General features: G+C 27.5%; 5 protein-coding genes across 6 annotated transcripts; 3 read left to right on the top strand and 2 right to left on the bottom strand.

Annotated features, from left to right (window-relative positions):
* Positions 1-802: 802 nt before the first annotated feature.
* On the top strand, positions 803-2416 carry LOC127070864 (39S ribosomal protein L15, mitochondrial). Its single transcript, XM_051009408.1, has 5 exons — positions 803-1042; positions 1291-1445; positions 1542-1707; positions 1777-1936; positions 2024-2416. The coding sequence occupies exons 1-5, from the start codon at positions 944-946 to the stop codon at positions 2323-2325; spliced, it is 882 nt and encodes a 293-aa protein (XP_050865365.1). The 5' UTR covers positions 803-943; the 3' UTR covers positions 2326-2416.
* LOC127070862 (WW domain-containing oxidoreductase-like) lies at positions 2311-4642 on the bottom strand. The gene is made up of 8 exons (XM_051009404.1): positions 4500-4642; positions 4109-4311; positions 3899-3963; positions 3577-3813; positions 3310-3505; positions 3056-3241; positions 2728-2983; positions 2311-2649 (listed from the first exon to the last, which is right to left on the bottom strand). The coding sequence occupies exons 2-8, from the start codon at positions 4201-4203 to the stop codon at positions 2440-2442; spliced, it is 1245 nt and encodes a 414-aa protein (XP_050865361.1). The 5' UTR covers positions 4204-4311; positions 4500-4642; the 3' UTR covers positions 2311-2439.
* Positions 4643-4707: 65 nt separating this feature from the next.
* On the top strand, positions 4708-7021 carry LOC127070863 (ubiquitin carboxyl-terminal hydrolase 46). Of its 2 annotated transcripts, XM_051009407.1 has the most exons (8): positions 4708-4857; positions 5179-5259; positions 5351-5567; positions 5662-5742; positions 5813-6102; positions 6213-6350; positions 6447-6590; positions 6730-7021. In XM_051009407.1, the coding sequence occupies exons 1-8, from the start codon at positions 4855-4857 to the stop codon at positions 6835-6837; spliced, it is 1062 nt and encodes a 353-aa protein (XP_050865364.1). In that variant the 5' UTR covers positions 4708-4854; the 3' UTR covers positions 6838-7021. The 2 variants fall into 2 exon arrangements, with proteins under 2 accessions (XP_050865364.1, XP_050865363.1); XM_051009406.1 differs by having other exon boundaries at positions 6447-7021.
* A 223-nt stretch (positions 7022-7244) lies between these two features.
* On the bottom strand, positions 7245-8294 carry LOC127070865 (60S ribosomal protein L21). Its single transcript, XM_051009409.1, has 2 exons — positions 8190-8294; positions 7245-7762 (listed from the first exon to the last, which is right to left on the bottom strand). The coding sequence occupies exon 2, from the start codon at positions 7751-7753 to the stop codon at positions 7274-7276; it is 480 nt and encodes a 159-aa protein (XP_050865366.1). The 5' UTR covers positions 7754-7762; positions 8190-8294; the 3' UTR covers positions 7245-7273.
* A 260-nt stretch (positions 8295-8554) lies between these two features.
* On the top strand, positions 8555-12271 carry LOC127070861 (WD repeat-containing protein 74). The gene is made up of 8 exons (XM_051009403.1): positions 8555-8722; positions 8816-8963; positions 9042-9137; positions 9231-9537; positions 9611-9708; positions 9795-9996; positions 10092-10364; positions 10471-12271. The coding sequence occupies exons 1-8, from the start codon at positions 8665-8667 to the stop codon at positions 10564-10566; spliced, it is 1278 nt and encodes a 425-aa protein (XP_050865360.1). The 5' UTR covers positions 8555-8664; the 3' UTR covers positions 10567-12271.
* The last annotated feature ends 6 nt before the right edge of the window (positions 12272-12277 follow it).

Genomic DNA, 12277 nt, shown 5'->3' with positions numbered 1-12277 from the left:
ATCATTTTTCATTTTTCATTTGAACAAGTGAACTAATTTTTTTACTTAATTCTACATGTAAAGTTAGTTAGATTGGAGAAAAATGGCTTCCCATTCTCTTCGATGTTCTCTTTATGTAGAATTGAATTATCGATAAAAAATAAAGTAGAAAAAAATGTTCACCTACTTTTTTTAATATATACTATTTATTATAAATGTTATATATAGTGAGATTATCCTCTCCATATAATCGTATTTTTCTTTCCATCTGTTTTATCATTTCTCCATGGTTACCACCCAATAAGCTGTTATACTGTAAGAATAAAATTTTTAATGAGTGAAGTGGTGACACTGTTAACATACTTGACTATAGATTTGGCAACTCGGGTTTGAATTTCGGTGGGGGAAAAAAAATTTTATTTCGAAAAAAATCCGAGAGGGATTTGATCCTGCGTCGTTTGGATGGCTTCATTCAAAAATTTGAGACTACTCGAATAACAGTGGATCGAATCCACTAGGGGGAAAACATTTTTTTTTTTTACATTAAAAAATTCTAAATTAATTGTAAAAATTAAAAAAATCATTTGTTGCAACGAAATCAATATTGGATCTTGTTAAATAATTTTTAAACATTACATTTTATTTTATTTTTTCTAATATTGTTGTTTAAACTATGCACTTATATACTGTACTTATTAATTATTCTTTCCAAATTAAATATACAAATCCTGTAATATGTGCATACATATATATATATATATATATATATATATATATCTTTATAATAAATATGGTAATATAATAAATATGTTAATCAGTACAAAATAGAGAGAGTGTCCCCACCATAAGGAATATACAAACATATATCTAGCCGTGTAAAACCTAGTTTCGATAGTATATATTTTGGAGTGAATAATTCTCTAGATAATAATAATTACGAAGAAAACAATTTGTTAAATAGAAAATGGCAAAAAATGGTAGAGATTTAGCATTATCCATGTTAAGAAATTTACCTCGAGTAGTATTGTCAAATCTTCGACCTAACCCTGGTGCAAAAAAGGCTGTAAGAAATTTTTTTTTATTTAGTACTTATGCATGTATTAGATTCATTAAATATATAATTAAATGAGATTAAGATCTTTACGATTCTGGATATTGTTGTTATTATTAAAATTAAATATATGTTGAAAAAAATTAGAAGCAAATATAACCTCTAATTATTATATCTTGTTAATTTTGAAAAACATTCATTGAAAATGCAATTTTATATATAATTAATAGAATTGAAATTTATTTTTATGTTATAATTAGTCAAGAAGAGGTAGAGGTCAACATGGAGGAGATAAACACGGTGCAGGAAATAAAGGTTCTGGTCAAAGACAAAATTTTCTGAGACCTGGATACGAAACTGGAAACCACCCATTTTATCTTAGATTTCAATATGAACCGTATTATAAAGGACATCAGTAAGTAGAACATTTCTTATTATGGGAATGTTTTATATTATTTTTACTCTGATTATATATTTAAAGCAACTAGTATCATGCATTTTTTTATTACAGTTTAAGAAGACAGTATCCACCACTTTCTTTACACCAGCTACAAATGTTCATAGATACAAATAGAATAGATATAAGTAAACCAATTGATCTTGCAACTATAATAAATACAGGATTATATAACTTTCAAATTAATTGGAAACATGCTGGAGTCCATTTAACAGACGAGGTAATTAATTTTTTTTTTTTAATTTAAGGAAGAATTATTATCATTTGATATTAAAAAGCATCTTTTAAGGGTGCAGATTTATTCAAAGCAAAGGTCAATATAGAAGTACAGTGGGCAAGTGAACCTGTGATTGCTGCAATTGAAAGAAATGGTGGTGTTATTACTACAGCCTATTATGATACAAATTGCTTATTTGCTTTAAATGATACTGAACAATTTCTTTCCAGAGGTATAGTTATTCTTGATTATTTAATTATGTTTTGTACTTATATTATTTTAATAATATATTTAATAACAAAATATTTGTGTGATCTAGGTGATCCAATACCCCGTAGATTATTACCACCTGCGGATTGTTTAGAATATTATTCAAATGCAGCATCAAGAGGATATTTAGCAGACCCTGAAAAAATTTCTCAAGAACGATTAATATTATCTCAAAAATATGGTTATGTACTTCCAAAAATTGAAGATGATCCAGATTATGAAATGCTAACAGAACGTAAAGACCCACGACAATTATTTTATGGTCTTGAACCAGGTTGGGTTATAAGTACTGTAGATAAAGCAATTCTCAAACCAAAGGCAGAATATTTGAAAGAATTTTATGCTAGTTAAAATATTGTATATTTAATGAATATAAAAACATGTTTAGTCTTATATTAAATCATTTAAAATATATGATATCAATAAAAGAAATTAGAATATATATTCATGGAATACCTTATCAAATTATTTTAAAGCTAATTCTTGCCAAAGTTTATCTTTTTTCATAACATTTATGATCAAATCTTGAGAAACAGACCATAGCCTACTTGCTAATGCAGAATCTAGTGCAAAATTGGAGGGATCACAACGGTAACAATTATTAAAATAAAGTCCTGTTGCTCCTTCTAATTCTGGTGCAGTTGCACAAAAAATTGTTGTGCTTGCTGCTTGTTGCTAAAATAAAAGAGAAAAATAATGAAATTAATATTTTTTATTAAAAATTTTTAAGTTAATAAAAAATTTTAAATGTACCAATGATTTGGTGAAAGGTCTCACTATGGCATACAATATTCGAAAAACCCACGAATAACGAGGTAAAGATGAAGAAACCATATTACCAGGATGACAGCTAAATACACTTACTGCAGGCCATCGTTTAGATAATTCTTGTGCAAATAATATATTACAAAGTTTTGAATCATTGTATGCACCCATTGGCCAATAATAATATCTAGGTGGTGATAAAGTTAAAGGATGTATATCTTCTACATGTTGTATTGAAGAAAATCTGTGGAGTAATAACAATTTTTTAAATTATACATTACATTTTTATAAAAAGATTATAATACATTAAAATTACCTATGCGATTCACTAGAGACAAATACTATTCTTGCATTATGACAACTGCGTATTGGATGCTCCAATAAAAGTGTAAAATAAAAATGTGAAAGATGATTTACTTGGAATGTTGTTTCATAACCATCTTTTGTAAGTTCATATGGAATCGCAAAAACACCAGCATTCAATATTAAAATATGGAGAGTCCTAAAAAATGTTATACTTGTTAAAATGATATGAAGACATCTATATATGAACATTTTTTATATAATTACCTATATTTTTGTTTAAACTTTTCTGCAGCATTACGTACACTTTGTAACAATGTTAAATCTAATTCTAAAACTTCACAATTTACATTTTCTTTTTCTTGTCTTATTTTTTTCACTGCCTCTTCACCTGTTTTGAAATTTCTACAAGCAAGTATAACATGACAACCATGTAAAGCTAATGACCTAGCTGTTTCAAAACCTAAAATCAATTAATGTTTTGTTTTACATGTAAACAAAATTAAAATAATAAAAAATATATATATCAAATACCTATTCCAGTATTAGCACCAGTGACAAGTGCTAATTTACCACGTAAATCTCGACCATGTAAAACTGAAAGGGCTGTACTACTTCCATCAAACCTTTGCCTTACTGGTTGTGAAATTTCTCTATATTCTGTGGCAAAAGCTAGTCTAGGATCAGTATAAGTAGTAGTACGATTCATGTGATCGACGAAAAGAACTTTACCATCATCAGATATACATCTTTCCCATCCAGATGGTAATTCTATGAAAAAAAATTATAATACTTTACTTTATTATTAATTAGAACAAATAAATTTAAGTATATATACTTTTTTCTATAACAATACCTCCTTCAACAATTTTCTTACGTCCAGTTCTAGGATGTGTCCACTGTGTACCTTTCGTATAATGACTACAAAATAAAGATCAAATATTTCAAATGACAATAAATAAAAAGTATAGAAATTTAGTATAATTAAATATATGAGATTAAAAGATCAACTATTATAATTAATATAGAAATTAACTTAATTATTATTTGTCAAATAAATATTTACTTTACGTAATAAACATTTCCATCTACAGTAGCCCTTTCTTCCCATCCAGGAGGTAATTCATCCTCGCTATCAGAGTCATTTAGGACATTCACCATGTTTACATTATCGTACAAATTATATTACTTCATTATTATGCTAGGGAAATACCTAGTTTGGAATTTAGCGAGATGTAAACTTACTAGCCGCCATATTTACTATGTTATCTGAGCAAAAAATATCCGATCATTAAACTGATATTTGGATGAGTACCGTTACATTGAAGTATAAATTTAACAAAATCAATTTATTATATAGTAAATAACAATGAAATTTTCTAAATCAAAGGTTTGTGTGTTGAGATTTCAATTATATTAACGATTATAAATTAGAGTCAAGCGAATTAATAACTTACGTGTAAATATGTAGTTCGAGTTATTTGCATATGTCGAACGGTCTAACATAATAAAGTTATTTTATTTTAAATTTCTTTTCTCCAACAGGAAATTTAAGATGCCCATCACGTATTTACTTGTTTTTCTTCGAAGAGATCTTCTCTTGCGCATGTAGATGTATATGCTGAAGTATATGCGCAACGTAGCCTTTTCTTAGAAGAAACGTTTGAGTATACGATTGTGATAACTTTATTGACTTACTTTAGTCGAGGATTTTAGGTAATGAATCATTAGGTCACATTAAGATGGAGTTTATATCGTTGATGAATTTTATGTTAAACATTCGATATACAGTTGGGGCTATAAAATCATAAAATGGTAAGTGTCAATTTAATATCAATGCAGAGCTATGTGCATTTCTAACTGATAGTAACATTTTTTCTCAATCTTTACTCCCTTATTTACATTTGTGATCTAATTACTACATTCTGTTCATGTTCTTTAATTTTATTTATGTATTATATCATATAAATTTTCTTATCACGAATTTTGATATAAATATTTTAAAAGTCGGTGATAGATGAACTTATTTTTCATATTGGTTGTTCATCTATTTCTTAATACATTATCTGTTATATTCTTGTTATTTCTATGTTTGTATTATTTATTTGATATTTATCTAAAATGCTCTTGTTACAGGGTGCAAACATATCACAATTAGAAAGAGATATCGGCTCTGATCAATTTCCACCAAACGAACATTATTTTGGTTTAGTCAATGTAAGTAGAAATAAATATAATGATCAAACATTATTCCCAATATATTTGTTATTATCAATTAATTACAAATTATTTCTTTCCTTCTTTCTAGTTTGGTAATACTTGTTACAGTAATTCAGTATTGCAAGCTCTATATTTCTGCAGGCCATTTAGAGAAAAAGTATTAGAATACAAAGCTAGAAACAAGAGAACTAAGGAAACTTTATTGACATGTTTAGCTGATCTATTTCATAATATTGCTACACAAAAGAAAAAAGTTGGTTCCATTGCCCCTAAAAAATTCATTGCTAGGTTAAGAAAAGAAAAAGGTTTGTTATTTTATCTTTTAATTATTTTAATATTTTTGATTACTTTAATTTTTTTATTACTTTTTCTTATATATTACTTATATTACCTTTTCAGAGGAGTTTGATAATTATATGCAACAAGATGCACACGAATTTTTAAATTTTCTTATTAATCATATAAATGAAATTATTCTGGGTAAGTATTTTAATTGTAAGTTTCTTGTTTTCGTTTATGTTTAAATAATATTTGTTATTTGTTATTTTAGCAGAAAGAAGTCAAACCAAGCAAACAGGTGGGAAAGGTGCAGGTGATGCTGGGTCTCCACCAGAACCAACATGGGTCCATGAAATATTTCAAGGAATATTGACTTCGGAAACGCGCTGCCTTAATTGTGAGACTGTTTCTAGCAAAGATGAGGATTTTTTTGATCTGCAAGTTGACGTAGACCAAAACACCTCGATAACATACTGCCTGCGTTGCTTCTCTAATACTGAAACTCTTTGTAGCGATAATAAATTTAAATGTGATCATTGTAGTAGCTATCAGGAAGCTCAGGTATACTTTTATCTTGTTTTTCATTCAAGTTTTATATCAAAAAAAATTGAATAATATTAATTAAAATTAACAAACGAAATTAATATATCATCTGTTACATTGTATTTTAGAAACGAATGAGAGTTAAGAAACTTCCAATGATCTTAGCATTACATTTGAAAAGATTTAAATACGTGGAACAATATAATCGACACATCAAAGTATCTCACAGGGTAGTTTTTCCATTGGAATTGCGGCTTTTTAATACTGTAAATATCGTAAAAAATTTATGTTGCGCATATTACTTGATTTTTTTTTTTTTTTTTTTTTATAAACATTTATGAAAACAAAATTTTTATTTGCAGAGCGATGATGCTGTCAACCCTGATCGCTTGTATGATTTAGTTGCAGTTGTGATACATTGCGGAAGTGGTCCTAACAGAGGTCACTATATTTCTATAGTAAAGAGTCATGGATTTTGGTTGCTTTTTGACGATGACATGGTTGATGTAAGATACATATTTATAAAAAAAATTATATATATATTTTTTAAATACCTTAGAAAATATACCCTCGTAAAAAATAAAATATATCCATTTACTACTTTAACTATAAATATATTTAAGTTGATTTAATCATATTTTTCAGAAAATTGATGCATCAACAATAGAGGATTTCTATGGGCTCACTTCAGATATACAGAAGAGTTCAGAAACTGGATATATTTTGTTTTATCAATCAAGAGATTGTAGTTAAAAATCACTCAACATAACAAAAGAATTTAAGTTATGTTAAGGATAGTCATTATCATTTCAAATTAATGTAATTCTCTAAATTAATATCTACATATTTTTACTGTACAGTTGACCGATTTTATTTCTAAAAATTAATATGTATATGAATCTTTTTCCTTTTTTATTAAAAAGATGTCAATGCTGAACTATTGATCTTGGAATTGGTTTCCTATGTAAAAAAAATAATTGTTTATTATTTGTTATATGAATGTTATTATACTATGTTATCAATCTGAAAAGAAGTATTATCTAATCCTATATAAGATATAAGTGAGAATTAAAGAACTTTATGACCATCAGTTTTTTATTAATTCTTATTAATTAAATTCCTGATTTATATATCTAGGGGCATTAAGCAATAAAGATGACTTATATTTTAAAACATGTTTATTGCAGCTTTAAGCAATAAACTCGTAAGGAATAGGTGCAAGTAATATAGGTGCCTCACGTCCTGATACAATATGAGCTTTAGATGGTTCAGCAGGCTGTCTTTTAAGTTGAACCTGAACTTTATTTTCTTTTGCTTCTTTCCTAAGCCTTTCATTTTCTTTCACACGTTTTAAGAAATCTTCTCTGCACTTTGAGTGGGTAAGATGTTCAATGCGTACATTAATGCGCTTTGCAATGATACGTCCACGCACTCTTTTGTTAACAATAACTCCAAGAGCATGAGGTGTGACATTAAATACACGTCCAGTCTTTCCATGATAAACCTTATATGGCATTCCTTTTTGAACAGCTCCATTGCCCTTAATGTCAACTATGTCACCAACTTTGTACACTTTCATGTACGTGGACAAAGGAATAGTTCCATGTTTGCGGAATTTGCGAGAAAACAAATCCCTTGTACCACGCCGATAACCTTTGGAGTTGGTCATATTTTAAGACTGAAAACAGATTTAATAATCCTTTCATAGATTTATTATATATCATACAAATAAATTCAATTGAACGAGAAAATATTTTGTTGAGAAGTACAAGAAAACAGCTGTCTCACATTCAACATAGTATTTTTCATATGACCAAATCCTTCTTTCGTACAAAATGCGGCAAAAAATTAAAAGAATTGATTAATATGTAAGAAACGAAACGGTAAAATTATTAAATCAGAAGTTCTTCGAGAATTTTCGCTGTAGTCACATCAAGTTTCGTCAAAACACACGTGGTCACTTTCGATGTTATCTGAATTTCGAGATTTCTAATAAAAATACATACGATACAATACGCAAAGAGAAAGATATTTTACATTTCGTATAAATTCTACCAGTACGTTAATATAGCTAAGATATTAAATGATTATTTCCTAATACTAACCTCTACGGACGAAAGTGACGGCGTAGCTCCTCGGAGAAGAAAGAACCTCGCTGAACTTTTAGTTTAGATAGTACACATATTGCGTCTAATATTTTTTCTATTTAATGGCGTCTTCAATTAATAAATTTGATTGGCTGGAAGAAAAGCACTTCCTTTCTGACCAATCACAACTCTCGAATTTATTGATCTCGTATCGTTACTAAAAGCTGATTGGTTAAGGCGTGGAGCGTTTCCTTTTAACCAATCAGAATTCTTAAAGTATTGGCGCCTGAATTGAAAACGACAAAAAGATTATGCAATGCTAACAATATAAAAAAGCTAAAAATTCCTTATAATTTCGTATATATTAATTTAAAAGTTTGGCCACCTTGTATGTCAGTACACGCCATGTGTGATTTTTCACGTGGTTGTTCTCCCATAATTCAGAATTTCTTTGAAATACTTTATAATATCGTATAGTGATTAATATTTAACAATGAATTTTAAAAATGACTTTGATGTTTTTGTGGGTGGTAAATCAGGATTTTTTAAAGGTTGACACACATGCAATGCCTCGTAATCAAATAAAATACCATTTCTTTTTTTCAAGTAAATGATTTTTAAGTATAAAAATAAATTAATTATAGGAATCAAGATTGGACAAAAAGAATGTGTACAAAAAAATTTAAGGAGTTTTGTATCGATTGGGTATAATAATGAGATTACCACAGCAAGCTGGGGTGATGACGAAGAACGAGAAATACTCATAGCTTATGGTACAAAGGAAACGAGAAGGTTTTATACATATTATATAATTGTAATTAAAGATTATTTCTTTTATAACTGATACTAAATAAATTTAACATTTTACAGTGTCAGTATTTATGATACTGAAGATATGTCATTTACAAGCACATTTACTTGCGATGTTGGCCAAGGAAGTATAAATGGCATATCACGTTATGGTGGGTAAGTCATTATGATTATTGTAGTAAACATTGTACTACTATTTTTTATAAATATAAACTTTTAATTATTGAATGTATATTAAACACCCATTAGGGCAATTCTGACTGCAATTCATTCTGGTGAGATAAAATTATGGAAATTTAATGATCAAGACCAAGTTATATTAAATGCTGGTGATAATTTACATAGAATGCGTCATTCTAATATAAACAAAAATGTAATAGCTACTGGTGGCAGAGAAAATGGATTAAAATTGTTTGATTTAGAGAAACAAAAACAAATTTTTAGTGAAAAGAACGTGCCACATGATTTTTTAAATTTGAGAGTACCAATTTGGCTTTCAGATATTGCTTTTCTTCGAGGCTCACACAAAGTAGTCACTGTTAGCAAATTCGGTCATGTATGATCTTTATTTTCTAAGAGTATTTCTCATTCCAAGTTAAATATTTAAGTAACTTTTTAAATTATTTTAGGTACGCTTGTATGATTCTAATGCACAAAGAAGACCAATCATTAATATTGAAATAAAAGATGAACCCCTGACTGCTGTGACTGTACCTTGTAAGGAAATGTAAGAATTTTTATCATACATACATACTATAAAGATAATATAATAATAACATAAATTATAATAACATAATATAAATGTTACCATAGGCAAGTCATGATAGGCTCAGGTAAAGGTATGATGAAACTGATTGATTTACGAAAACCTGGAAAGATATTACATACGTATAAGGGTCTGATCGGTAGCATAACTGGATTAGCTTCTAGTGAAGTGGGACCATATGTAGTTAGCACTTCTTTAGACAGATATTTAAGAGTACATCATATTGATACAAGAGAAATGATCAAAAAGGTAATCTCATAAATATAAATAAATATAAAGATATTATGGAGACATATATTATTGTATATAAAATATTATTTTGTTCTTTTTTTACGTTTATATAGGTTTATCTGACTTCGAAATTAACATGTTTAATATTGAGATCAACATTTTCTACAGAAACACAGATTGATAATTCTGAAAAAGTTCTAGATAACTATAGTATTAATAATAACGACAATGAAATTATGTATATAGAGAATAAATTAGAGGATAAAGATGCAGAATATGAAACACTATTTGATAAAATGGAAGTCATTACGTCGGAATATAAAAAAACAAATTTGTGCTATAAAAGAAAGAAATGTACTAAAAGTGCTTCTTTGATCGATCATCCTGTACGTAATTTTCTATTAATATATATATGTTTAATATTTGTTTCTGAAGTGTTACAAATGTTTCTGAAAATCTTTACACATTTTACTTTTTAATATTTATTTATAGGAAGAGTCAAAAACATCAGTGATGCTGGAACCTTCAAATACTATTGTAAAAAGTAAGAAAATTAAGAAAAGAAAAAAGTTAATATCCAATAATTAGTTATAAATATAACAACGAATTGTGTATATACGGAAATTAATGAATCTAAATGCACTTTTATACATCATACGTACGTTTGCTCTTTTTTATACCTTTTTACGAGGATTGGAAATATAGATCAGAATAAAATAAACGATATACATACATACATACATACATATATATATATACATACATATATATATATGTATATCATAGTGTATTCTATCGCTGAGCACTTTTTGCATTTATAAGTTACATGTGTGAGAGAGCCAAGGATCATGCGCTAATCACTTTGCTCGGGGTACATAATATTAAGATGTGATCACGTGAACTAACTACAACACAACTTTGTGTATCATACAATTCATTATTAATACCTCAATAAATTACATTTTGGTTTTTGCAATGCAAGAACTGCCACGTCCAATATCTTTATCTTTCTTCCTTTTCAAGTTTCTTGCCAAATTCTCAATCATTTTTCTTTTTTTTTTTTTTCTATAAATTTGTTGCTTCGTTCGTTAAAGTAAATAGTGAATTAAAAAATTATCATGTAATATGCATGCGAATCAAATTGATTTTATTTCGTAGAAGCTGAAGGAAAGCGAACGTGACTGCTTGCAAATTTGCGGTATATATTTTGTACTAAAGAGATTAAGATTAACTACGGCACGTTAAACCTATGCGGATGTACAGTTTGTTTTTCAATGTACAAAAACCGTCGGTCTCGTAGCTTTTGTCACAATACTACTATTGTAATTATTTTATATCTCAAACTTCCTTTTTTGTTTATCATTAATGGAATATTTAATCTTACACAGATAAACATATACAGGAATAATTTCACTAAATTATAGGCACTGGCTCTGCACTATCAAATAGCGACTTTTTTACCTTTACTTTTATAGATAAAAAGAGGAACGTTAGTGCCAAAAATAGAAATGAATATCAACAAACAGGCCGTTTATGTACATGATTTTTTTAGTAATTTAAGTATGTACAAATTTTTTCAATAGAAGGCTTCTACATATAATTACTACTTAGCTTCTTTTATTTTTTTATATATAGATTAATTGAAATAAAAACTATTTTTTCAAAAGAATTACATTTGTTTTCATAAAAGTAATTGTTAACAAGTTCTCTTGGTATATACTAATACATTCAACAAATTTCTTTTTTTATGCATCATTAGCATCTATAATATGTGCCTAGAATTTATTCAACAAGATCTACATACATATTGTTTCAAGAGAATTCCTCTAATAGGGTTTTATTTAGATGCTATTAATTTTTTTGGAGGTAAATGTTAAGAAGATAATTGGTTTAAATATTTCATAGGATGATGTATTTGAGTCATTTTCGATAAAGAATAATTTAGAATAGAAAATATATTACAAAAGCAAAACATTTTGTCAAAAAGCCAAAACGATATAATAATAAGAAAACTTGAATTACTTTTGTTTATGTTATACATTTCCTATTTAGATATATAGTGTAAAAAGTACCGTGAAAGAAAATTGTTTCAGGTATAATGTATGATAAGTATGGTCAATGTATATGTGAAATAAAAAAAATTCATTGGTTAAACATTTCAAAATTATGTCTACGCATCTATACTCTTATTATATACTTTTGTTTTTTATATTAAAAAAAATATAAGCACATAAAGATTGCTATATATAATAATAATAATAATAATAATAATAATAATAATAATAAAAGAAATTTCCTA

The sequence above is a fragment of the Vespula vulgaris genome, chromosome 19, assembly GCF_905475345.1.
Source record: "Vespula vulgaris chromosome 19, iyVesVulg1.1, whole genome shotgun sequence".
Taxonomy (NCBI): Eukaryota; Metazoa; Arthropoda; class Insecta; order Hymenoptera; family Vespidae; genus Vespula; species Vespula vulgaris.
This window is presented reverse-complemented; position numbering and strand designations above follow the sequence as displayed.

Coding starts and splice junctions, on each gene's coding strand:
- LOC127070864 (XM_051009408.1), top strand. CDS start 944: ATGGCAAAAAATGGTAGAGATTTAGCATTATCCATGTTAAGAAATTTA. Junction 1,043..1,290: donor ACCCTGGTGCAAAAAAGGCT/GTAAGAAATTTT, acceptor TGTTATAATTAG/TCAAGAAGAGGTAGAGGTCA. Junction 1,708..1,776: donor GAGTCCATTTAACAGACGAG/GTAATTAATTTT, acceptor GCATCTTTTAAG/GGTGCAGATTTATTCAAAGC.
- LOC127070862 (XM_051009404.1), bottom strand. CDS start 4,203: ATGGTGAATGTCCTAAATGACTCTGATAGCGAGGATGAATTACCTCCT. Junction 3,964..4,108: donor GGAAATGTTTATTACGTAAA/GTAAATATTTAT, acceptor TTTATTTTGTAG/TCATTATACGAAAGGTACAC. Junction 3,814..3,898: donor TAAGAAAATTGTTGAAGGAG/GTATTGTTATAG, acceptor TTTTTTTCATAG/AATTACCATCTGGATGGGAA.
- LOC127070863 (XM_051009406.1), top strand. Junction 6,103..6,212: donor GTAGCTATCAGGAAGCTCAG/GTATACTTTTAT, acceptor ATTGTATTTTAG/AAACGAATGAGAGTTAAGAA. Junction 6,351..6,446: donor AATTGCGGCTTTTTAATACT/GTAAATATCGTA, acceptor TTTTATTTGCAG/AGCGATGATGCTGTCAACCC.
- LOC127070865 (XM_051009409.1), bottom strand. CDS start 7,753: ATGACCAACTCCAAAGGTTATCGGCGTGGTACAAGGGATTTGTTTTCT.
- LOC127070861 (XM_051009403.1), top strand. CDS start 8,665: ATGAATTTTAAAAATGACTTTGATGTTTTTGTGGGTGGTAAATCAGGA. Junction 8,964..9,041: donor GGTACAAAGGAAACGAGAAG/GTTTTATACATA, acceptor AACATTTTACAG/TGTCAGTATTTATGATACTG. Junction 9,709..9,794: donor ACTGTACCTTGTAAGGAAAT/GTAAGAATTTTT, acceptor ATGTTACCATAG/GCAAGTCATGATAGGCTCAG.